Source organism: Perissodus microlepis, chromosome 4 (genome assembly GCF_051167445.1).
Source record: "Perissodus microlepis isolate ML-2025 ecotype Zambia chromosome 4, ASM5116744v1, whole genome shotgun sequence".
In the NCBI taxonomy this organism is placed as follows: Eukaryota; Metazoa; Chordata; class Actinopteri; order Cichliformes; family Cichlidae; genus Perissodus; species Perissodus microlepis.
The window spans coordinates 26,112,569-26,139,950 of record NC_140464.1 but is presented as its reverse complement, the minus strand read 5'-3'; the positions used below and the strand labels follow the sequence as shown (position 1 = coordinate 26,139,950).

Below are 27,382 nucleotides of genomic sequence, written 5' to 3'. Positions count from 1 at the left end.
TTGTGTGTATATCAGTATTGTGCAGCTGCGGTTTTGGACTCTGCATTTTGAAGCATAAACAGTATTTTGGCTGTTGCCTTATTAGCAGTGTTGGTCAAGTTACTTGAAAATAGTATTTAGTTTATATCATAGTAATTACTAATTACTTATCCAAGAAAGTAATCACGTTACTTTATTACTTAGTTACTTTCTAAAAACATGATATATAACCTGAATACGTTATAAAGCAATAGACCTTTCAGCCCAATTCTATTTTTTCTGTATAATCATATAAAATTGAATCAAATGAAAAAGTCTCTTTTTAAAACTTGCACATCAAGCAAAAATGAAATTATATACAGCTGTCTTTGACTGGAAGAAATGTGTTTACACTCACTTTTCAAATAGATGCAAGTAAAACACAGCAAAAAATAAATAAAAACAAAGAGTCAGCAGCATTAAGTCCTGTTGCTCTTAAATCTATTTTTACCTGTTCAGCAGGAGTGGAGCAGGTGGAGGTTTGCCCGGTGCAGCAGCGGTCGTGTCAGTGGGGGATTCGGGGGTTTCTCTGCGAATTTCCCATCCCCATGGCAGCGTGCTCGGTGCTTGCTCAGATTTGAAGTTTAATTTTTCGCTGTAGAAAAAAAGTTTTCTTCCCACAGAGTGTACAGCGGACGCTCATGTTTTTGTCACTTTGTACAGAATCAAACTCAAAGTAATGTCAGTACTTCCAAGCTTCAGACGCTGCATGCTCGTACTCGCTGTACTCCATATTATCCATTGTTGATCTACACATGTGTGTTGCTGCCACGGACGTCGCACATGCTTACGTCATCAGAGACACTCTCACAAACAAAATCCCAGATTAGTAACGCAGTAACACAGCGTGCTTATGGGAAAGTAACAGTAATCGAATTACTTTTTTGCAATAGTAATCCCATACTTTACTCGTCACTTGAAAAACGTAATCGGATTACAGTGCCCATCTCTGGTCAGAAGTTACAATGCCAGGGCTGAAAGTTTGGATAACAATTCAATTCATTGTACCAGTGAACTGCAGCCACTCATGGTTCTGGTTCTGTTGAACTCATTCTCATCACTGACATTTCAAAAGGTACTTAAATAAAGAGTTTTAAGTCTTGAATTAAGCCAACAAGTGCTGCGTGTGTGTAGTAAAATATATTCTTATCATTGATATGAAACAATGCGGCATTCCAGGCTGCTTTGCATGATTACAACATTATGGCTCATAATCAAAATCCCTGTGTAAAATATGAAGACAGTTTCTACTTCTGGATCCTCTCTGTTGACCTCTTTGGTGCTAAATAACAAACTAATTAAAAACATGAAAAATCAAAACTGAAACTGTCCGTTATGCTCACAGCAGACCATTCAAAGTGGAAACCAATCTTCTTTTTTCCTGTTTTACGATGCCAACATCATTTTCAGTTCTGTTTAGTTGGCATTTTCATAAACAGCGCATTCTCAGTGACTCGTAGCTCCTCTCCTTTGTTGTCATGACGTAGGCTTTCCCTGCTTTATTCACAGTTATGCAATGAGATTTATTCAGAGCGTTCTTGAACGCAACACTTCTTTTTCCCCAGTGAAAACAAATTGCTAATTTTCACTCAAAGTACCGATGCATTTCTTCTTTCTCTTCCTTTGTTTACATCTCTTTGTATTGTTAGAGTTTGGTATATCTTTCCTTTCCCAGATTTCCTTTGTTAACAGAATTTTCATTCCTTTCTTCTTAATTACTGAGTTTCCTTCGTCATTTCCAAGTCAAACTGGAACTGCTATTTCCTTCAGTAATAATCATTTTTCTTACAAAACTCTGATGAGTTCTGAGTGCTGGTTTCCATGCAAACTGTCTCTTTTAAGAGCTTTTCGGTCTGACCTCTTCAAGGTAATAGCTTTCTAATCAGGAAGATGAGTGCGATGACTGTTTATCTTCCTCCGAGTCACACTGAACCACTGCTCACAACAGCTGCATCAGTTTCTTCCATCTACCAATAACTTGGTAGGTGCTAAAATTAAAAGAGCCTCTTTGTGGGCCTTGGTGGGCCTCATAGCATCAGCTTCTCAGCATAAATCTTGCATTTATTTTTAAAGTTCAGGCAATAAGACTTGAAACTTATATGTTGACTTTCATTTTCCTATATTCTGCAGCACGTGTAAAGTATTTTTCCCTTTCAGAATGGCTCCACTGTCTGCATATAGCACAGGTTTAATGGATGATTAAGTGCTGCAGCACTAAAGGGCTTTTTGCACTCTCAAAGGGGCAATGGTTCTCTTTCTCAAAATCCAAACTCCAAATTTCCTGTACATTCAGGTCCACGATCCAATCATAAAGAAATTTGCTTGATTTTTAGCTTTTTAGAAGTCAGATATCTAATACTGACTTTGCACATCCAAAGTAAAAAGAATGATAATCCCTGTTTCCTGTCTGATGTGCGATAAAGGAATTAGAAAAGCTGCAGCGACTTGTTAAATGTAGCGACTCTTGCCAAGGGCACAAAGCTGGAGTTCATCAAAAGATCATCACTTTTGTTTTAGCAACAGAGTATCTTCTGATAAAAACTTCAAGGACCTCTCCTGCTTTCATCTGAACCCCTGTTTTGGTTCGAGTTTCTTTCTTTCTTTTTTTTCCATAACAAAATGACCGCAGTCAACTGCGATGACCTCGCTGAATTAAGGCCGCAGAGATTTCGCTCCAAAAAAGATTTGCGCTGCTGCTCAGGGATCGAGTTGTTTATGGGTTAGCTTGGTGCTATTTCTAAATGTTTACAGTACAGTCAGATACCGAAAGATTAATGCTTTTTTAACAGAAACGGATTTTCACATTCCTTTTTTGACACATCACGGTTGAAATTATGACGTGTGCTCTTAACGAACTGAATCCAAAGGGAGTTATTTACAATATAGAGAAGTCATCTGTAACAATTACCATCTGTGACTCAGTGACAAAGCGCCAGAGTTTATTTGGTGATGTGTAACTTTTCTTACATGGCAGTCTTGTTTTTTATTTGGATTCAGACCGCAGCGTCTCATGTGCGCAAGGTGTTTGTGTACTGGCCGGCAGTCAGAGAGTAACATTTGCATCTGCACTAGTCATGGTGAAATATTTCTCTTTGTAGATCCAATCCAACACGTAATTACTGTCAATTGGCCTCTTTTTTTATTCAAACATAAATAAAACTGTTACCAATATTTGTTCTTAAAGGACTTGATCCTTTCTTTTCTCTGATGGAATTTACTCTGGACAACTCTAGGAAAAGTTGATGCAAACATCAGGCTGTGAAAGCTTTTTATGAAAACATACAGCGCTGGGCAAGAATCGCGAGCCATTTCTCATTTTGTTTTTGTGCTAGGAAAATGTGAAATAGGATCAGTGATTCTCTGAAATGTGCAAGCATTCATGGAAATACAGCATATAAGCCACAAAAAAAACCAATGCTAATAACCTTGAAAGTCAATATTTGGTGTGACCACCTTTATTCTTCATCACAGTCTGAACTGATGCTGATGGAGGTGGGTTGCTAAGCAGCTTGCAGGGTCAGCAGTTACTGTATTGATGTGAAAGCAGTCATCAGCTGATGTAGACTAGCACTGAGATCAACTGCTGGAACTTACTTAATTGTGTCGATTAAGAGAGAGAAGCTGAAGAGAGAAAAAAAATTCTGGGAACATGCAGGCAGGAAAAGTAATCATAACCAGTAATCACAACTTAATCAGAGTAATTACTTCCATCAGTTAGATAGGTAGAATTCAACAATATATCAAAGCTATCAATTTTTCCTGGCCTTCCAGGAAAAGCAGTTAACTGCAAATGTATTTATAGCGCCCTTTAATCAAAAACTCAAAAGCCAACTGTAATTTAACAGTGGGTGAGTATATTTATTATATGGAGAATGACCCTGCTCTCACGCTGCTTAAAATCAAAACATTCTCCAAATATCAGGCAATACTCCCCCTTCTTCCCAACATACGTGGCACAATCCCCCAGGAAGCAGACCATAAAAGGAGTCCAAAGGGGCTGGGACCAGTTTGGCAGTTCCTGAATCCAAACCGCAGACAGGTTAAGTGCAGTTTGGAGGAGAGGTGAGAAACACATAAATTCATCAGTGACATTTGGATTTCGTTATTAAAACTCTATCAAATTACCTTAGACAGTTTACAACCGCAACCTGCTGTGTGGCTTCTTGGAGTCGTCTCATCTCACAGTGAATTTCCCATCACTGAAGAGAATAAAAACAATGTGATCCACACAGAGATGTTCACAGGAACGTCACAGGACACTTTGGTCCTCTTGGATGGATGTGGGAGCAGCTTTTCCAAATAAAACAGAGGAAAAAAAGCACTTCTGGTCCCAGGATATTTTCAGTCACCGGAATCATCTGCCCACGCTGTAAAATCTATACAAACCTGCTTTGGCAAAGTGTGTGTGTATAGATGCGGAACACTTGTGTTACATAAGTTTAAAACAATAAATAAATGAATAATAAAAGAGATTTGAGTGTATTGCTTATCTCTTCATGTAATGCAAGTGAGAGCAAACTCATCAACCTCATCACTGATCAGAATAATTGCTTTTGCTTGAAGACGTGGATCCAGGAGAAGATGTCCTGGGTGTCCGGTCACAAAACGGTTCATTAATGTCTGTCACTCAAGTTCATTTACCTCTTCACTGAGAGAAAAGGGTCACTGTTCATGAATACAGTTACTCTGAGTCCTGTTATTCTGTGATGAAACATTTCTATCTTGATGGAAATGATCTCCTCCAGGATGACCGTGTCTCCATTCAGAGGGTCACTGCGTGTTTTGAGGAGTATGAAAATGATGTGAATCATCTGGTATCTACCCCGGTGAAGACTGAGGAAGAGTTTTGTCACCCATCTATACACAACCTGTTCAAACACCCCCTCCCCAAAAAAACGACGAATCCTTCACAGGATACTTTTTCAGATGCCTGGATCATTAGGAGAGTGCTGCGTATTTATACTCCTACAACATGTGCTCAGCAGCTAGCTGCTGATTTATTCTGCTGTTGCTTGAGATATTGGGTCATGTGTTTGTTAAAATCCCTGTGAAGACATCCATTGTGTGCTGATCAAGTCAGAAAGTGGAAAAATATAACATGTGTGAGATCATTCTGGAGTACTCATCATTAATTAACATCATTGATTTCACTTGAAGACATGAATGTGGCTAACAAACATCGATCCAGGAAACACAAAACATTTAGTCCGTGTCTGTCCTGCAGGGTCATTTGTCTCCTCCTGGAGCTTATTGGCAAACATTCGTAGCCCTTGAAAATGTACAAAAAATGTACAAAAACACCCTCCTCGGGTGTTTTTGTACATTTTTCTTTAAATTTGGTGATCGTTTTGGCTGTACTACAGCTGGTGGCATGACGTTTTGAGGGAATCTTTTTAGCAAAATGTTTGTTTTTTACTCTCACATGTTATCCATACTCTGATGATGTATTTGACAACCTTTGTGTTCAAAAATGTACACGCATAAAATCTGTCATAAAATCCTCATACAAGAATATTTTTTCTGCTTTTTTTTCATAAACCACTTAATCAACTCAAGCCCTTATCAAAATGATCAAAAATTATATCATTTTCACAATTTTAACTCTTTAAATGCCAGTATCTCTCCAGGTACTGCTTTCTCTCATAGTCCACAGTCCACGTCCCTTTATTTTCCAATGAAACCACTTTTTTAATCTCTTTGTCTTTGCAGTTTAAAACTATGTATTCTGTAAGTCAGTATTTCATTTCGAAGAAAACTAGTGATATCTGACATTTCTACTGTTTTCCAACAGATTGAAACCTTGCTCACATTGCAGGCCAATGCATGAAATGCTTGTATTTTTTGTATTTTTCTGTGTGTGTGTGTGTGTGTGTGTGTGTGTGTGAGTGAGAGAGAGAGAGAGTGTATGAATCTGTAAACATTTTGATAGTTGAAAAAGTCATCTTGTAGGGATGAGTTTGAAGAGGTGCTTCTGCCTCTGCTGTCCTCAAAAACAAACATTCAAAAAATACAGAGATTATTTAGCAAATTCTGACTCCAGAGGATGAGCCACAGTGCACCCATGTTGTTCTCTCTATCTGCAGCCGAGCAGATTATTTAAAACATATATTAACCTTTATAGGTTACCGATAGTGTTCGTAATTGGTAAATGACGTTTTTTTTTCTTTTTCGTTTTTAGAAAAAGAAGTCCAGATGTGCCAATTTTATTCTGGAACTTGAAAGCAGCTTAAATTTGTGGCTCGGTGTGAAGCAGGTCTCAAAACCTCACGTGGCCATGCGACATGATCTGTGCGTATCAGGCGGTTCGTCCACACGTATAGGTTTTGTGAGCGAGCGAGAAGTTAGAGAAGTGACATGTAGTTTTAGACATTTGTATGCACAGAAAGGTAAAATGATTGGACTCGTGAGTTGAACTTATAATAAATTGTGCGTAAATGGTGAGTATTTATTCAAGTTTGGATGTACGCATTTGTAAAATACTTTTAAGAGTGCTCAGATTGCTTCGTATTTGTGTGTCATTCAATCAGTCTTGGAGCCTCTGATGGTCACAGGGCTCCATAATATAACAGGCAAAAATACAATAATTTCATTTATTGGCCTACAATGTGAACAAGGTTTAATCTGTTGGAAAACAGTAGAAATGTCAGATATAACTAGTTTTCTTCAAAATGAAATACTGACTTACAGAATAGTTTCATACTGCAAAGGCAGAGATTAAAAAAATGTTCCTTGGAAGTGAAAGGGGCGTTTTCGGCCATGAAGGTGTCGAGAGTATCTGATACTACACAAACAAAATTCCAATCAAATCAGTTTTGTTGCTGATCTTCAAGACTCTAATCACCACCAATGCTCCATCTCTGTACTATTTATTATATGGGAAAGAATTCGTTCTTTGTAGTTTTTTTTTTTAATAATTCAAAATTCAATGTGAAAATTGTGAAAATGATATTATTTTTTTATCATTTTGATAAGGGCTTCAGTTGATTAAGTGGTTTATGAAAAAAAAGCAGAAACAAATGTATGAGGATTTTATGAGATTTTATGCGTGTTCATTTTTGTCCACAAAGGTTGCCAAATGCATCAACAGAGTATGGATAAGATGTAAGAGTAAAAGGAGGAGGGGCTACGAATGTTTGCCAATAAGCTCTAGGAGGAGACAAATGACCCTGCAGGACAGACACGGACTAAATGTTTTGTGCTTCCTGGATCGATGTTTGTTAGCCACATTCATGTCTTCAAGTGAAATCAATGATGTTAATTAATGATGAGTACTCCAGAATGATCTCACACATGTTATATTTTTCCACTTTCTGACTTGATCAGCACACAATGGATGTCTTCACAGGGATTTTAACAAACACATGACCCAATATCTCAAGCAACAGCAGAATAAATCAGCAGCTAGCTGCTGAGCACATGTTGTAGGAGTATAAATACGCAGCACTCTCCTAATGATCCAGGCATCTGAAAAAGTATCCTGTGAAGGATTCGTCGTTTTTTTGGGGAGGGGGTGTTTGAACAGGTTGTGTATAGATGGGTGACAAAACTCTTCCTCAGTCTTCACCGGGGTAGATACCAGATGATTCACATCATTTTCATACTCCTCAAAACACGCAGTGACCCTCTGAATGGAGACACGGTCATCCTGGAGGAGATCATTTCCATCAAGATAGAAATGTTTCATCACAGAATAACAGGACTCAGAGTAACTGTATTCATGAACAGTGACCCTTTTCTCTCAGTGAAGAGGTAAATGAACTTGAGTGACAGACATTAATGAACCGTTTTGTGACCGGACACCCAGGACATCTTCTCCTGGATCCACGTCTTCAAGCAACAGTTTTGTCTTAAGCTTGGATTGCATTTTTACTTGTATTTGAAAAGTATTGCTTCTACTGACAAACACAGGAAGAATTATTACTCAGTTCTCTACTTCCCATCAACTCCAGTATAGATTTTTAGAGTCTCTTTTGAGTCACTCTCACTGTTCTCAATGTCTTGTTTTACCTGCAGCAGGAAGCCATTATCTGTAAAATTGCTCTATTTACTGCTACTTCTTCAGCATCAAACCACAGACTGACTGAGTCAGCAGCTAGAGTTTGGTGTAGCTGAAAGGATAAACTGTTTCTCTCACACTGGTGAAGACCCAAAACAGGGTTTTTTAAAAAAGAGTGAAAGAAATAAATGTTAGCTGCTATGTCAAAAATAAACAAGCATTAACAGGGCTGTATTTAGACTCCTAGATCGACTCACCATGTACATGGAAAACCCGATCTGCAAAGCTCTCTGATGTGGCTCTGTATTTGGGAGACGGATGCTTGGCGTTCATTTAGAGGCATGTTTATCACTTGGGAAATAAAAGTCCAATATTCACTCTCCTTTAGCTGCTGAGTGCTCTGCTTTGTTCAACAGCTCGTTGCTACATTGTTTTTGTTGCTACTGGATAAAAGATGCTAAAGTGCTATTAAGTGCTCCGCAGAGCTACGGGAACTGTGAAGCTGAGTGCAGGTAAACCTTTTCACACAGCACACAGTCAGAGTGCCACCTCTATCAGTTCTAAAATTGTAAGTATCAGGACATAAAAACAATCTGGTCCTTAGCAGGTCTAAAATGACTTAGGTGCAACCTCGGTGAACAACGATGACACAGTGTAATATGTCGTATATTACACTGTGTCATCGTCAGTGTTGGTCAAGTTATTTGAAAAAAGTAATCAGGAACTAATTACTGATTACTTCCCAAAAAAAATAATCCCGTTGCTTTACTGATTACTTATTTTCAAAAGTAATTAGTTACTTAGTTACTTTTTAAAAACACGATTTACAACCTGAATAGGTGATAAAGCGATAGATCTTTCAGCCCATTAGTAACACGTTACTTGTGTTAGGGGGTGAAGGGGTGATGATTTGGGTTTGTTTTGCACCCACAGGACCTGGGCATCTTGCAGTCAACGAGTCCAGCATGAACTTCTCGGTACACCAAAGTAATCTGGAGTCAAATAACAGCTAAAACTGGGCTGAAACAAAGTCATGGAACAGGAAACTGATCCTGAGCACAGCGGCAAATCTACAATAAAGTGGCTGAAAAAGAAAAGAAGCTTAGTGCTGCAATGGTCCAGTCAAAGTCGACCTGAGTGGGATCTTAAGACAGCTATCAATAAATGAATTCCTGTAAACCCGTAAAGAAAATACCTTCACCGTGATGTGAGAGATTCGTAAAGTCATACAGAAAACAACTACTTCAAGTTCTCACTGCTAAAGGTGATTGTACAGGCAGCTGGATCAGGAGCTTTTTACACGCTGCTTTTGCATTTTGGTTTAGTTTGTTGTTGTTGTTTTTTTGAGGACACATCGTATGTCATGTGTTGACATTAATCTGAAGAAGTGGATAGTTTTCATTATATTGTGTTATAGCTTTTTTCTTTTTATTAACATCGGTCCCATGTATGATGGAGAAATTAGAGCATGCACAAATGTGTCCGCTTCCCCTTTTCACTTTACTCGATTTCCCTTCTGTAAGCTGTCATGATCAAAACCCCCAGAGCAGCTCAGTGTTCAGTTTTAGTTCTTTTCCAGGGGTAAGAATGAAAATTGAAGGCTGTGTATCGACGCCTGCTGAAGCCGTGGCATTTTGATCCTGATCACCGTTCTCAAGTAACTTTGCTGTTTTATTATTTACGCTCTGTGATTTAGACAGAGATCATTTAAACACTGCTAACTAGTATTCCCTCCTGCCACCTACAGCTGGGGTGCATGCCAAACCTGCTTCAAATGAATGCAAACTGGAGCTTGTATTCTAGCTCCCCCTAGCGGTTTGATAAAACAATTAACCAAAGGCTTTGGACACAGCCGTCAAACATCACCGCCGTGTGACGCAACAACGTAACAATAAAGACAAAGATTCGGTGTCTGAAACTGAAATCACATTTATTGTTTGTTCTGGAGTTGATTTACTTAAAACTTAACCCTTCGTGTACAGTACAGTTCTTTTCTTGACTGCATCTTTTTCTTCTCAGTTAACATCGTCATCTATCTTTTTTTATTAACACTCACACACACTCACACACACGCACACACACACAAAACAGCCAGTTACACCAGCTGAGGCTTAATCGGGTGATCTTAAAAGGGAACTAATAATGCACCGGTCTCCAATTCACACCTCACGCAGCAGTGCAGCCACAAACCTGCAGGAGGCAACAGTGTCTATTACTCTGTGAATGCAGACAGGAAGAATTATATCTCACCTTGCAAAATGGTCCCCTTTAAGGCCCGCTTATTAGAGTCCTTTTGATACCAGGACGTGACAATCATATTAAAAGGTCTTCCTCGCGTTCAGTCACTCAACCAGCTCCCAACCTACAACGCACTCGCCAGCACCAAAAGTTTCAGCTTGGAGAGACTAACAGATAAAATAAAAATACTCTAAGATTCACCTTGCAGGACTGCAAATACAGAAATGCACAGAGCAATAAAAAATACATAGCATCAAATGTTGAAATCAAATCACAATAGAGGAATTAAGATCACTTAATTTTTAAACTACCTCGCTAATAGAACTGCAGACGGCTCTACTAGCATCAACAGTTTCTTAAGTACATGTAGTTACTGTATATAGTATGCATCTATACTCCATAAAAGGGTTAAGGGTATCGTTTGGATCAAACAGTCATGTTTCAAGCATGGGCAACACTGGAACAAACTCTAAAAGGTTGCCCGCCTACATGGACCCTTTGAGTTACTACTTCGGTTCAAGGTTGATATGAGAGAGACTACAGACCTCCGATCCTCAGGAGGCCGAGGTTGACTGCGTTTCTGCATTTGGACTGAGGGCTGACGGTTCTCCAGAGCCCTGCTTTGTAATCAAGTTTGGCTTGTGTTCACGTTTAATTGGAAAAATCTAACCCCCACGGAAACGAGAAGCCGCTTCAGCAGCCCGAGTCTTTAAAACTGGGGGATCCACCGTTGGTTCAGTCCATTGTTCTGCGTGGGGGGTCCTGGGGGAACCCGGTAGCTGTGCAGAGTTTCCTCCACCATCAGGTCCAATGTAAACAGCTTTTACAGAGGCAAGACAGGGAAGTAAACAGGCTCTTTGGCACATCCTAACAAGACGATGGATGCATGTAAGTCCAGACAGGCTCCCACATTTAGTTCGTTTTGACCTTAATGAGGTGTCTTTGTATCGAGCGCGTTTACGTCTGTCTCTCTCTCTTTCTCTTTTAAAATGGGGAAACAAATGCACATTTGCTCTGTATGTACACCGACATACAAACGAACGCGCTGGCATAAAAGCGCACCGCCGGCCTATTTTCAAAAACATTCCTAAGTTATACTCTAGCTTTTAAATGACCTAGCTTACCACATTCAGAAGCAACATAATAAATAAATAATTTGGGTTACATTGAAAAAGGCAGGTAGAAAATGGCAACACTGTGAATGGAGATGTGTAACCTTGAACACTGTGGCCTCACGTCTCCAAGATTAAAAAGCAACTGCAGCCTTATCTGTTGAAAACAGCAGGCTGTGGAGTGGTAACATCGTGAAAGATAAAACTGTTACCTGATTTGTAGTACAGGGCCTGTGTTTGATTTGAGTATGAATGTGTGCGTTTAAGGTTTTGACAGGTGCTTTAAGCTACATTCAAGCGAAACATATATTTTGGGGAGAGTATTACTTCATAGAGTAAAGAGTTTCCCTTTTTGGGTGTGCTTCCACTTTTTGTTCCTTCAGTCAGTCGGAATGTGTCTTTGTCAATCCGCATTAGGGATGCACTGACTCCGGGACCTTACAGGTAACATTTTATCTAATTTTGTTTATGTTTTTGTTGTTCTTGGACAGGGGTCGCAAACCTGTGGTTCTTTTGCTCACTTCCTATGACACATTTTTTAAATTTGACGCATGAACAATACAGGATTTTTAAGACTGACACCGGTACTGATATTTGGTGCTTTAAAAACTCAAATATTTTTGTGCTTTCAGACGCACGAAACATACGCAGATTTGTCTAACATTTGTTAGAATGTACAATTATTTCTTTGCCCTGCCTGACTCATCGCATCAGCTGGTTGTTGTTTTTGTGGCATTCTATACATTGTAGCCAACAGTGAAGTTGCAGAGTGCCCTCTGGTGGCCAAACTGTGCAACACTCATAACATTCATAACATGAAGGGTGTTTCTCCCACCTCATCTTTAGTTTAATTTTCATTTACTGGTTGTTATAAAGGACAATATAGATATATTATAAATCTATCAGGAAATAGCAGGCTCAACTGGCTGATATCAGTGAGCTCAAGTTTAAATTTTGTATTTATTAGCGGATATCAATGTGATTGTTTGTAGATCAGATGGTTGATTGTAGCTGAAGGGGCAAAAAAGGAGCACTGCCTCCTACTAAACTAGATTTTAGTCAACATTAAATTTAAAATGGGGATTTTTACTTGTACTAATTTTAAAGCTGTTTGGTTGATGTTACTTTATTATCAAAAAGGTTTCTAATGCGATTCATTTGCAAAAACGCTAACAGTGGCCTGCATAGCTTTATGTCTAATTTCAAGTAAACACATGCTAATTGAATTTTTTTCCTGTGCTTAATAATTATTTCATTTTGTTGGCAATGCAAAACGATAGTAATCAATTTTCATTGTAGTTCTAAAATTTTTATAAATGTTGCAACACAAGGAATTACTGTAGTGCAAAGTTAAAGTAAGGATGATCACCGGTACCTCACACGTGATAAAGATTTTAATTATTTACCCTACTAGTAATGTTGATATGCTAATTTATACTTCACTCGTGTCTTTCATTTTTAATTTAGGTTTCATTAAAATCCTCAAATAGGTTTGAACAAAAATTGCTCAAAGCTGTCTCTCTTGACAGTAATGGTTGCAGACCCCCGTTCTAGGAGAACAAAGAAATATTTATTAATTGACTTTTCAATATTTCCAATATTTGTTACCTTAACTTTACTGTCTGGAATATTTATTCAAACTATGCCTAAAAATTTCGTTTATTGAACATTTTCTGATGGATAAACTGAAAATAAATTGCACTTGGGATAAAACCCCACAGCTGAGCCAGTCAACCAGAAAAATTTGCCTCCTAGGTAATGCTGGCAATGTTTTCCATCTTTTACCTGTGGTCAATTCAAACCACAATATTTCAAAGATCAGGCACAGTTTGAATTTTTAATTTAAAAATTTTGTGACTTTAGTCTGGTTTTTCCATGCTGTGTCCCTTTAATCACAACAGGCCACCGATTCCTGTAAATCCCATCTTATTTGCCAATGAGCAGATATCGTTCAACGAGGCCAATATCGACCAATATCAGTATTAGGTCCATATATCGGTGCATCCCTATATCATATTAACCTATTCAAATTGTATCATTAAGTGCTGAGTGTCCACATTAAAAGTGCCTTTATTAACACTAAGTGTTATCACATGTTTAAAGTCTGAACCGCAAGACTAGCATGATTAGAACTGTCGCTTAATCTCAGTCAGGACCTTTGGGTGAGAAGTCAAAGCTACCAACATCCTGGTAGCAATGGTCAAAATCTCACAGGTCTTTTAATGCGCTGGTCATAAGTAGAAGATTGGAGGGAAGGTTGTAGTAGACAAGGTGTTAAAGTTTAATAAAGGGTTATATTAAACCCTAAATCGCCCAGTGAATGAGAGAGGTACAGTAACGATCCACATCTGAACATTCAATATAAACAAGGCAAACACAAACATTAGTCCATCTCTCCTTATAACCTTGGACATTTCCCGTAATCACCCATCCCTGGTGTGCAGATAAGCCAGTGGAGCTTCGTTCTCATGGCAACGGGACTTAGTAACAGTCTAGAAAGCTGCTTCAAAAGGTGCTTGGGGCTCAGAGGGCTCTTTGGGAGGGAGAATGCTCCTCCTAAACACCACTTTGTGAAGGCCAAAGGACAGAAACGGGTGAACAAGTAGAAACTGGAAGAAATAAAATGAGTACAGGTGATGAATGTGAGCTTACGCTGTCTGGGTGGGGAGAGGAATAGGAGTTGGAGTTAGGGTTGGCTGCTCCGCTGAGACTTGAACTATCTCTGTGGCAGTGATGGCAGGAGCGCACTCGGCCGCGGGCGAGGGGGAGCGGCTCTTGGGAGTCGTGTTGCTGTTTGAGGTGGAAGTCAGAGCCGGTGCGGTAGAGGTGGTTCTGGAGGTAGAGGTGGAGGCTGGGACAAAGGCCTGGACCGGCACAGGATCGTCAGCTAGGGCAGGTGGTTCGGTGGCTGTTGCTTTGGCAGCAGCGGGCTTGTTGTAGTTCATCTTGAGAATGTGCTGCTGGAGGTGTCTGATCCAGTCCTCCTGCACCGACAGCGGACCGTGGAACTCAACCTCACAGAATCTGATGAACAAAAACACACTTTTTAGGCTGGAAATTATCACTTACGGCGTTACCGATAGCCAGTAAAATGAATGCAACTACTTATGCTCTAACACAAAGAGATAAAACACAATCCGATGCCGCTAAGCCAGATTCTCTGTCTCTCAGGGGCGGCCCATTCTGCCACTTGTGCTGCAACTATATCAGAACTTAAGCACTCATTCATGTTCCCTGAAAATCCCAAATGGTTCGCTCTTCTCAATATAGTGCATTAGCAACTAAAAGTGGAGTACTGCTCGACAGGGCGTGGGAACAGGGATTGCTGCTTGGGGGATTAACAGACTATTTAAAACATAAGCAGACAGTCCTATTAATGCTACAGTCTCCAAATTTCTAATGCTAATAGCCCTGAACAGTTTTTCCTGGGTCCTGGAAAGCTATATCCCAAGACACAAGGTTCATATACCGGCACTTCAGGGTGTAGAACTTGCCCACCACTTTGACCAGCGGGTAGGAGGGTGGTTTGGGCACCAGGGCGGGGACGGTGCCTGTGCGCGGGGGCTTAGGAGGGCCGCTATCCCTCTCTGTCCCGTCCGGGCAAGATGGGTGCTTCAACGGCCGACGCTCAAAACCTGAGCAAGAGGAGGAGGTAACAAACGAGGTTGGTGCAAAGTAGAGCTGCACCAAAATGCTTCAGTGTCAGTATAGCTTAGAGGCAATTCAGTCATTTAAAGTCAAAAGGGGTTCAGTTTTCTGCCTAAACCTAAAAGATGTATAACATTGTAATATTTCCTTAACAATATAATGTAAAATGGTTAAACATTGACTGAAAAAAGGGAAAAATTAGGGTAATTTCGCCTGTCAAGGGCTTGTTAATGCCAGTATTAACAACTGATTTTTTGAGAATATATAATACATTGTATATGTATGCACCTATGTGATTGAGAGCCAAGACATATGCTCTATCCTCACGTACCTCTAGGCAGGCGGACATTGAGCTCACTGCGCGCCACCTGTGCTTGAAGCGTGTGGCCGCTGCCGAGCCGCGAGAGACTGGGACTGCTGCGACCAGCCCTGATGGGAGCACCCTGGAAGTTGGTACCAGTTTCTTCCTCTGCAGTCTTGGAAGAGCCCTGGCTGACATCGTGGCTCAGTGGACGCACCAGGCTGACAGCCAAAGAAGAAGACCACTGAGAGGAGGAGGAGGAAGAGGAAGCCTTCTGCAATGAGATGGGGAGGATATGATCAGAATCCGCAGTGAGCGGTGAGCTGCTCTTCTGGAACATGGAAAAAATGAGTGATCCTATCAGCAGTAAATTACAAAAAGACTGGCGAGTCCTGGTGTACTTGTTACCATGTAAACAGAAACACTGGCACATCAACAAAAGTAAATAAGAACCCAGATAAGACTTTGAATTTCTTCCTATATACCAATAAGGCATATGAACTGAGTAAATATGTAACTTGGAAGCTAGAGTTAGCTTAGTTTCAAGCAAAAAAGTAGAAAAACGGTTAGCTAGGCTGGCTCTATCCAAAGGTAACAAAATCTACCACCATTTCCTCTAAAGCTCATTACTTACTAATTAAAAAGTTATGTGACTTTTTTTGAAGTCATTTTGGGGAGGATATCTGCCAACAATTTCTTGGCCTGGTGCTGGGACTGACTTGCTAATTTAAGCTAGCCAGGAACTAGCATTAGCCTCCTATTTAGTGCAGAGACAGTATTTAAACTACTATAATTTTTGTTATTTTATCTTCACTTTCTTTAATTTAAGTGGGTTTATATCATCATCATCTGTGTATCTTTTTTCAGTAGATTAAGTTTATATTGCTATAAGGAGAACTGTGCTGTAATTAGCCCCTTTCAAGTACACAGCACCCATATTAGTGGGGTTCATAAGTACCTGGACACAAATTGTTCTCAGCAGCTGTTAATCAGCACAAAGTTAGTTAAAAGATGATCACCTGTGTCTGAGAGGTATGAGGTGACATTTAGATTAATACTGACCTTGTCTCTTCATAATCTGACAAGTCCTGTGCTCGATTTTGTCCAGTTCTGACACTTTCCACTTTACAGTATTGTAGTATTTGTACTTTTCTGCATTTATAATTACATCAATTCTAACAAGATTCCCAGAACCACTGGCTGATCCACCTCTCAGTGTCAGGTCTTTGTTGGATTTCCTAAGGACTTCAGCTATAGGTTGTTTTTTAAGGCCCACTACATTTGTCCTCCAGTTGTCCAGTTTAATCAATTTAAGAACACACCATTTTAGCCTAATTATTTGGGGGGTTCACCTTGTTGGTACAAAAATACTATTTTATGTCTCTCAAACTGTGTAATAGATTTTTAATAGATTCAGTTAAATAATGGGGAAAATTTTGTTTTTTGCAACAGGCTAGTTGGCTCTTTGCTAAGTTGTCCGTTATCTGTAGACACGCACTGGTTCATCCCTCGAGCTGGTCAACAAAGAAATGTTCAAAGACCTTCAGAAAGCCTGGAGAACTACTGGACTCCTTGGAAGCAAGATATATAGAAATGAGGGGGTGGCTCAAAACTTTTGTACAGAATGTTTAAGCCCTTAAAATCTGAGCACTACATGTTAAAAGGGTTTTATCTCCCACCTAGTTCTTTCAGCACGTATGCAAAAAATGTGTAATCATGCACATAATTACAATAATTACAGTCTGGACAGTGCATCTAACTACAACCAATCTAGCTGTGTTAATGAATTAGGCAGCTGTAACAGAAAAGATTCTCTCTACTTATTTTAAAATTACCGTATTACACATTATATATCCAGCTGTCCCTGCTGACCTTTCTCTCACACCTGTCATGTATAAAGCACTAATTAGAAGTCTGATTACAATAAAAGCACTTAGAAATTAACAGACCCTCCAATGAGCTTTACAAAGCAAATGGATGAAAAAAATGTGATTAATAAGGAAGGCAAAAGATCTGCAGACATATGGGGACCTAATTTGGGCTTCTACTGACACCAATGCATCAAATAACGGGGACCTATAGCTGAGCTGAGCATCAGACTCGCTCTATTAACATGGATAACTGCAGATATTGGCAACACTTAAAACTCACTGATGGAGTTTCAACCATCAGTGAAAACCACAACCCTAGCCATTGTTGTTTTGGAGACCAGCAAAAAAGGTTAACACTTTATAACACAACGCATGACTAAGGGTGTAATTCCCCTGCAATAAAATTTTATTTCAGTGTATTTTATTTGAAAGTACAATGTGACAATATTTACCTACAAATTCCTTAAAGGCAGGAACGGCAGAATAAGGTGGTAACAAGTCAGGTTTTTACAGGAAGAAATTAAATAATCATACCAGTAAGTACATTTCAGTACTACGTATGCAATTATAGGTAGTACATGAGTAATTTTAAGCATAGCATAACCTAAGGTATTTTACAGAAAAGAAAACAAATTGTAATGTAATGTAATTTCATTTAAGTACTGCATAAGTAATTTAAAGTGGTGTGCAAATTTATTGCAATTTTGGAGAAACAATATTTCCCCATCTTGATGCATGCTCAATCATCCAGGTAAGTAGATCTCCAAAAGTTGATTCTGTTCATCTGGGCGTAGCATTTTGTGGGAGAAACGTTTCGTCACTCATCCAAGTGACTTCTTCAGTCTCAGCCAGTGTTGGGACTAACGCGTTATTAAGTAACGCGTTACAGTAACTACGTTATTATTGTGGTAACGAGCACGGTAACTAGTTATTATGCCAAAACCAGGAACGCGTTACTCGTTACTGGGATTTAAATAGGCTCGTTATTCGTTACTTCCTGTGGTGGCTATCGCGGAGCTTCCACAGATTCAATAACATTAGCAAGTGGTGGAAGCCAGCAGGTGGATGAGGGAAAGGGAGGCAAGAGGAGAGACCCGAAGCAGCCGCCGGTCCGAGTATCAGGTGAACTGAACTTCAGGTAAGAAGTTATGACCTGCAGTGTATCTGAGTCACATATAAATCAAGTTTAGGTGGAGTTTATTTTCGTTATGCTGACTTTTTCGTACTGCGTGCTAGCTAGCATGACGGAGTTTCTATACAGCTGGGTGGGTGCTATGTTACTGATGTTGAACTTTATTTTGTTCATAGGTTAATTATTAGAGTTGCCAACTGTCCCGTAAAAAACAGAATCGTCTCGTATTAAGAGAAAATATTACGGGTTTCGTATTGAGGTGAAAAGGAACATTTTGTCCCGGACTTCAGCTACAATGAAAAAGACACAAAGCTGGAGTTATTCTGTGTTTACGCTGCACAGCTGCCTCTTCTTCTCTCATTCTCTCCCCCTCCCTCTCCTGTTTCTACTTCAATCATGAAACTGATCAATGATCAGCTGATCGGCTTTTCTCTCTTGTTTATTTATCGCCTACTTTGCGCCAGAAAGAGGAAACCAGCGGATGTCGCGCTAAACAACAGCAGCACGTTTAAGCTTGATCAGCTGTTGTTAGAATTTATTTAATATTACTTTCTAGTATCAGCTGATGTTTGCTGGAGCCACAGCTGTAAAGCTGCTGGTCATGATGTCGGTTTGGATATGTGGTGAGATGGAAACATGAAGATGAAACCAGGAGATGTCCTTACTGAATCATCAGAGCTGAACAGGTGATGGAGAAACAGGTTTACCTTTTAGGTGACATGAATGAGTTGAAGGGAAGTTATGAACTGTTTCTGAGAGACAAATAACACCAGGATCCTTTTTTTTACTTAGCTGACAGCTGGTAACTGTGCAGGGGCGGGTCTAGCAAAGTGTTACCAGGGGGGCAGGTAGGGCATTAACAGGGAGAGGGGGGCACAAAGAAATACTTTTCTTTCTTATTCTCATTTAAAATGTCTCGCTTTTAAAAAAATAATTATCTGAGTCTTACAACAAACGATTGATAGATTAATGCATATATACCATCAGAACAGTGTACATCACTGTCACAACAGCGTTTGTTTTCATTCAAAGGCTTTATGATTTTTCCTATAATGGTGGGCCGGTCTCTAGTCAAATTCCCTGGGACGATTTTTTTTTTGTCCCAGTCCAGCCCTGTAAGCAGCTCATCTGCAGTCTGGTGTTACCTACATCTTTCTATTCAGAAGGCAGAATTTCCGAGTTCTGAGTACAATCGAAAGCACCACGACTGCAGTTTTTGTGTTGGATGTAAAAAGCAGGCTAGAATCATGCGGCGGTCAACGACGGTCCAGGCGTGGGATTTCTCTCGTGGAAGTGTGCACATTATTTTTTTCCTTTCTATTGGTAGGTGGCACAGTGCACTTGTGGCAAGTAAGCAAGCTAGAAGAGTGGCAGTCTGGCTGGGTATCCAGTTACAGAAGCAACACATTAACAAGAGAATTCTGAGTAAAACCAAAGTTACTTTCCCTAGTAACTAGTTACTCTGAAAGTAACGAGTAACTTGAAGTAACTGAGTTACTTTTGATAGAAGTAACTAGTAATGTAACTAAGTTACTAATTTAAAGTAACTTACCCAACACTGGTCTCAGCTGACTGCAGGTTTCCCCAATCTTATAAACAGTACATTTGCATAATGACTGAAACCAGCCCACTGAAGGAACAATGGGCTGGGAGGTCAGCTCCTTAATCTTAATTATGCAAATTCTCATGACCATTGATCAACAACCACTGAAGACTGAAGAAGTCACTTGGATGAGTGACAAAACGTTTCTCCCACAAAACGCTACGTCCAGACGAACAGAATCAACTTTTGGAGGAATATTTCCCAAACTTACATCGTACATAAGCTGTGTGTTTCGGGGTGAGGGTCATGTTATGGGTGAATTAAACCACTGTTAAAACATAGCTTTTAAAGAAAAGGAGTGCCTCTTTTCCTGTAAAATACCTGGAAGTTAGGCAATGCCAAGACTCTCCACAATATCACCCGGATGTTGAAAAGCACAGCATTCGATGCAAGATGGCGAAATATTATGTTTTTCTGCAAACCTACCAAGACATTCTGCAGTTATTAAAACTACTTACAGAACTATTTGTCTTCTTTCCTATAAACTACCTTAAGTTATGCAATACTTTAAATTACTCATGTACTACCTAAAACTATTTCCGCAGTACTTAAATTTACTTAGAGTATACTAATTTGTTTGTTTCCTGTAAAAACCTGGCTAAAAAAACTAATTCCAGTGCACTTACCTTTAAATGTTTATAGGTAAATATAATTAAAACAAATAATATGTCAGGGTCCCTGTGCCTACCCGGTCGGCTCAGTATTTTATTTTATTTTTTTTGTTCCTGCTCTCTCCCTTCCCCTCTTTCCCTCCTCCCTTTGCCTTGGCCCACACACCTGGTTGCGATCACGCACCTGTGGCTCATCACGAGAGTGTTCCAGCTCCTTTATAAGATGGCAGCTCTGTGTTTCTCGTCGCTGGACTGTTGCCGACCCTCGTCAGTGTAACCCCAGCTCAGTTACCTCTGGAGTGTTTTCTCAGCGATTTGCCTTTATAATCCCTTCGTGTCTCTGTGTACAGATTCCCTGGACCAACCCCTGTGTTACCTGAGTGATTGGAGTGTGAAGAGGAGCGTGAGGAGTGGACGGAGTGTGTGTGTGACTTTCGGTGTCTTTCCCGTTCGTGTGTGGACCCCCAGAGCCCGGCTCTCCCCTCACCTTTGTAAATAGATCACCTGGTGTGTTGTAATAAAGACTCTTGTGCTTTCAAGACCTAGAGCCTGCGCGTGAGTCCGTTCAGTCCCGTTGTGACCTAATAATGTGATTCCATTTAATGTGCTAAGTATGTGCTGCGATTGTGTCTATGTGTTTGTATGGCAGGTAGTAGCCTGCCATACAAGTACAAGTAGCTAAATATACTGAAGAGACACGGCCTCTGGGTCTGAAAAGTCAAGCAAATGGGAAAGTACCTTAAACCTGCATTTTGAATAGGCACTGAAGGAATGTGCGGCTGCATAATGATTGTAAGTCAGAATGTATAAAAGTCTATTGAGAAAATGACCCTTGATCTATAAGCTCATTAAACGCTTTTCTAATGAGTTTACTTTATAAAGCTGGATATGTGCAGATCCACTCTTCACTTGTGTCATCTAGTCTCAAAGAATACACACTGTTTGCTATAGTGTACAGATACAAAGTTTTTGTAAATAAATACAACCTCAGAAAATACATTTTAATGATGTCAAACTTCCTCTTTTAGAAGAGTAGTCTACCCAACATTTACCTAAGAAAACAGCACATATACTATGAAGAAAATCTGAGAATCATTCCCCCAAATATCAACAAATCTCCAGCTTTAAATGTCACACAGCTGAGACACTGAAACTAAAGAGGCGACTTCTGCGACAGCACAGTTGGCCCAAGCAGACCTTAAAATCCACGATGATGTACTTGAAGAAACACTGAAGGCTTTCATGGGGCTTTTATGGTCCCCTGACTTAAATCATTGGAAACCTGTCATGCTGTGTACGCAACCGAGCCGAAAAGATCTCCAAGGACGAGCGACTGATCTCTCAATCAAGGACAGACAGGTTTAGCCTCTTTATCGCCCAAAGGCAATACTGCCGACTGACTAGTGGCAAAACTTTTTTCCAAAACAGCTCCAATAGATCAATTATCCCAAATAGTGCCTGGATCAGCAAACTTACTTATATAAGTTATATTGGCCTTACTGACTGGTCAGAATGTGTTGGTCTACATGTCTATAAAAAAGAGCTATCATCACAAAAGTTGTCCGAATGTGGGCGTTCAAAACGTGTGCTAATGCGGTATTTCTTCATCCAAGGCAGTCCAGGCTCACTGGGTTGATGACACCAATACTGTTTTGCGGTTTTTTCCTGTGATTCTGGTTAGAATCATTCCAACATATCATACCAGTAAAGTGTAGAACCAGACAAATACTGAATTTCTGGAGCCAGTGTTAACAGAAGCATCGGGGGCGGTGACCCCCATTACAGCCAGCGGCAAAGATCACAAACTGAGAGACGGAACAAAAGATGAAACAGACAAATAAGACACAGGCCATACCTTTCCAATATGAAGTCTATACCTGCTTACAAATAGCCATATTTACTCCATTTTAAGACATTAAGGAAAGTCTGAGTGCTGTGGTTCATGCATTTAATGTCTACCTACAGTGATGTGTGTCTTGAGCCACCACTCCTTTCTTTATGTTTTGTTTCTAAGGAGCCAGACCTTCTAGCAATTTTGTAAAGTGGTCTTGTCATGGTGTGCAATGAGTCATTTTTTTAAAAGTAGAGCAGATGAAGAGTATCTCAAAGTCGCGTGAAACAGAAAAATCCAGCAAAGTGTTGACACATGACTTGAGAGATGCATCTGGACTTTTAATTGATCTATCTACTGTTCACTGACAGCTCATCAGAAATGCTCTCAGTGGAAGGGTGGCTGTCAAGAAGCCATTCTTAAGGAAGGGAAACGGAAAAAAGCTGATGTTATGCCAAATTACACAAGAATCTGAACAAAAATCAGTCTGACAACACTGATGAATCTTTTTTTTGTTCAAATTAACATTAATATATATGGAAGAAGTATTGGAGGCTTCATTTTGCTATGCCACAGTCATACTAAGTATACCTGGAAAATCCAAAACAGAACACCATCATAGGGGTGGGTTTTTATAATCGATTTATCGATTAAAATCGATTCTGGCTTGGATAACGTGAAATCGATTCATTAAAATCCTGAATCGATTTTTTTATATAAATTTATTTTGCCCGAAATGCCAGAATCTCAGGTGAAATCTCACAAAATTTCAACAACCACCACACAGCTAAGACAGTAAATGCGAGCAGGTACACGGATTCTGCACAAAGACGTAAACACACAGCGCGGACCCGCGGATCAGAATCAGTGAGATGTCGCCTTTCTCACCTGACGGCACGGACACGGTCGGGGCTGAAAGCCGACAGCTTGCTGATTCTGATCTGTCGGCGGGTCCGTGCTTTGTGTTCATGCCCTTTTTGCACCGATTCTAAAGCTGTTAGTTTTATCTCTCTCCAAACAATAAAAATAAAACTGACTGAACCAGCAGCAAAAGAAGATCCAAACTACGCTTCACATAAACATCGTCATGAATTCCCTCTGACTTTTACTGTTTTGCTTCCACCACGATAAAATTACACTTCATGCACAGCTCTCTCTCTCTCTCTCTCTGTTTCTCTCTCTCTGTACTGTTTTCTGCATTATTCGCTTGCTTGTTACGCACAAGTCTACCGTTGTTTACAGCGCTGTCGGCCGCTGTTTTTTTTTTCCGTTTACGTACTTCTGAAAAGAAAACCTAATTTCTGCCGTTCAATACTGAACAAATTTAAACTTTTTAAAATTATGCAAAATGCAAAACGCTTAGCCGTGTCTCTAATAAAACTGCTGTAACGTCAGAGGTAACGTTCATATTTTGATTAATGGTTTTCTTTTGTTTTTGATGTACTGCAGAATATTTTTATAAAATCCCAGGCCAGGAAAATCACCTTTATGTTTTTCTGTGTTTTATCTTCAGCTACTTTGACACAGAGGCATCTGCTGTGATGCTCACACCTTTGATAAAGTCTTGCGTGTGTCAGCTTCCTTTTTATAGATACAAAAATATGTAAATTTACTGATCTGAATTATAATATTTCTGACTGTCAAAATTTCCCATATTCAAATCGAATTGAATCGAATCGAATTTAATCGAATCGTAGATCGAATCGAATTCGGGACCTTGTGAATCAGAATCGAATCAATTCTAGAAATCAGTGACGATACCCAGCCCTACACCATCAGTCATGGATTGGCCTCCCCAGAGCCCGGACCTCAACATTACTGAAGGAGTGTGGGATCATTTTGACAGAGAACAGAAGGAAAGGCAGAAACATCCAAAGAAGAGCTTTGAATGTCCTTCAAGAAGCCTGGAGAATTATTCCTGAAGACTACTTGACAAGAAAGCTGCCTAAATATTACTTAAATATTTACACTGATGCTTGTTAGAATTGTACAAATTCTGATTTTGCCTCATGAATGTTTGCATGTTTCAATACGTCACTGCATCTATTTTCCATTTTCTTTTACCGTTTTCATTTTTCGTATTCTTTGTGTTGTTAAAGCATTGAACCCATTTATGACTGTAAACTTAATGTAGTATATAAAGACGTGTTTTTGCTAGTCACTATTAGCTTCAAGCTAACATTAATGGGGTGTTTTTCCCTGTGGATTTTTATAAGTGGATGAAATCTTCCCCTAATTCAAAGATGTCACGGTATAATAAATTGTTCTTTATGTCAAACATATTGAGCAATAGGAAATAAAAGCGACACGTCCTTTCCACTGAAAAGGTCAAACAGTTGCCCAGGTTTATTAGCTCACTAATAATATTAATGGTATTTATATTATTACACTCTTTTTAACCATGACATCAGTCATTACTTAGGCCAATCAAATCCTACAGCGAGGTTGGTTTGACTACGTCTGTATGAAAAAATAATATGATTACAAGGACATTTAAAAGGTAATCCATTTTGTATGTGTGTCACATCACCACTCAGGGAAAAGGTGTGACAGTGACGCAAATGCACCAGAAACTAATTCAGGCAGGGAGGGAAAAAAAGGGGAAAAAAACATACATTTTCTTCTATCAACAGCACGCCATAATTTATCTGAAGATGAAACATAAGCTGCCAGGCACCCTGGTTACTATGGCAACTATCAAGTCAATAGCTGAGTTGTTCTGGCATCTGTCCCCACAGTGATTTTTGCTTGGTGTAAAAGACACAGGATCTACAGTAAGGCTCAAAGCTGCGAGACTACACGTCTGAGGCTTTCCGTGACACAAAATGTCTGTCGTGCCACCAGCTGGGGCTCGTTAGATCTCCGAGCATGACGCCTATTCAAAGACACTGAGAGGAAAGTGAGCGTGTCAGGAAAGTAGCACAGTGGGTTATGATCTCTCGCTGCATAGCTGTGACACTTTTGTCTGAGGCGCGGGCTCCTCCGCTTACAACTCCCAGTTTTTTTGTTTTAAAATCAAATGTTCACAGCAGTCACGACGGGCTTTGAAGTATCACAGGCCTAAAATAAGACCAAGCGGCTCAGCTTGCTGCACTGATCTGAGTTATTTGGCTGAAATGTGTTACCAAAGACTGACTGCCACTCCTCACCTTCTTTAGGGTGGTGCGGTTACCCTGCATGTAGCTGCGGTGCATCTCCAACACCTTTTGCGGCCTGCTACGCATCCAAGCGCTAAGCGTCTCGATAGGGGATCCATTTACACACCACTCGGTCACGCCAAACTGCCTCAGGTGGGCTCGCGCGTGGCTGGCTAAAGCCTTACGGTTCTCAAAGAAGAAGCCGCACAGCTCACAACTGGGATCTGAAAAATACAGGGAAGGAGTAAAGAGAAGACCTTTTCTTAGCGGATAATGATCGGTATCAGATGAAGTTCAGGGCAAGTGGAGAAAAACTGCATCTTACCCTGGTGTGCATGCTTGTCTGGGGAAGGTTTTCTTTTGAAGGAGAAATCATGTGGAAGGGATGAGAAAGTTTTAAGCTGATGTGGAGATGAGTGCGCAGTCTCCGCTGACTGGGCCTCCTCAGACAGAGGCCTTTTCCCCAGTGGGGACATCCTGAAAAACTTCCCTGCAGATGGGGTAGCAGATGGGCCCACAGACCCCACACCCTGCTTATGGAGCCTTGACCCTGACTGCAGCAAGCTGAGAGGAGATTTACGGAATTTGGAGGACTGGTAACCTGAAGCGCCCAAACCCTCGGAACCGCTGGCGCCCCCTGTGCTCTCCCAGGAGGGACTGTTTGCTCCTCGGCTGGACTCTTTCTTCACTCCTTGGTCTGACTGCGAGGAGCCACCCACCCCTCTCTTGTGCATAACCTCCCTCAGGGTGTCGATGGGCGAACCATTGACGGACCACTCTGTGATGCCCATCTGTCGCAGGTGGGAGCGGGCGTGGCTAGAAAGGCCTTTGCGATTCTCAAAATATTCCCCGCAGAACTCGCAACGGATATCCCTCGTAGGCTCCACCTCATGGGCCATGGCTAAAGAGATACCAGGTGAAAATGTGCACTCTATTATCACATACAGTGGATCACACACGACTACCGAATACAGTTATTTTTTACCAGGAATACACTACATTTACATGCATTGTTTGTTTAGCATTACATGAGATACACGAGAAGACCTGTCCTACTCTAATCTGTAAGACAGACTGTATGTAAAAGGTGGAGGTAACTGCCAGATGTCTTAAACTTGTAATTTTTCTAATGACCAGTAGGGGGACATCAGGTTACATGGAAGCCTATGGGCATGACCCACGGCTCACTTTAACTATGACCTCAGCAAACACTTTCCTGATGCGTTTATGGGCAAAAGTGACTAGTAGTGCAGTTTTAGTGACTAAAACATGATGTTAATTTTGTAAACCATCGTCTAAAAGGACAATACAGTGGTCCCTCACTATAACGCGGTTCACTTTTCACGTTTCGCGGATTTACTTTGTGCAATTTTGCATGCTTTTTTTTTTTTTTTTTTTTTTTTTTTACAGCGCATTTTGTTCTGCGTCCTGATTGGCTGTAGACCACTGTCAATCAATCTCCTCCATACTGTGTCTCCTGTACAGTATCGAATGCGTTCAGTCAAATTTACATAAATCTTCGATCGCTAACAGTGTGACTCTGAAGTGCTGTACCGTATGTTTGTAAGTTTTCTCCCCAACAAACACAACAATGTCGACGAAACGTTTTGCACCGTCAAAGGCACCTGCGGTAGCATCCAAAAGGCAGAGGAAGATGCTAACCATCGCACAAAAAGTTGGACTTCTGGACATGCTAAAGGAAGGTAGAAGTTACCGTATTTTTCGGACCATAAGGCACATTGCATTATGAGGCGCATTAAGCGAAACCAAACAGTCAGGTAAGTCAAACTTTACTCAACTCATTCTTCTTATTTCCTCTACTTCCGTACCATTGATTTATTAATGTTGAATTCTCTCGCAGCTGCTCTATTCCCATGTTCTGGA

At 40.3% G+C, this 27,382-nt stretch overlaps 1 protein-coding gene across 3 annotated transcripts in view; it reads right to left on the bottom strand.

The window, feature by feature from the left end:
- Positions 1-9,927: 9,927 nt before the first annotated feature.
- The window catches only part of wizb (WIZ zinc finger b), a 37,897-nt gene continuing 20,442 nt past the window's right edge, over positions 9,928-27,382 (bottom strand). For all 3 annotated transcript variants that reach the window (XM_084926774.1, XM_084926775.1, XM_084926777.1), the window contains 5 exons: positions 25,824-26,399; positions 25,511-25,722; positions 15,344-15,587; positions 14,834-14,999; positions 9,928-14,388 (listed from right to left, as the gene is read on the bottom strand). In XM_084926774.1, the coding sequence (XP_084782900.1) occupies positions 14,013-14,388; positions 14,834-14,999; positions 15,344-15,587; positions 25,511-25,722; positions 25,824-26,399 (1,574 nt within the window). In that variant the 3' untranslated portion in view covers positions 9,928-14,012. The remainder of the gene's footprint in view (positions 14,389-14,833; positions 15,000-15,343; positions 15,588-25,510; positions 25,723-25,823; positions 26,400-27,382) is intronic.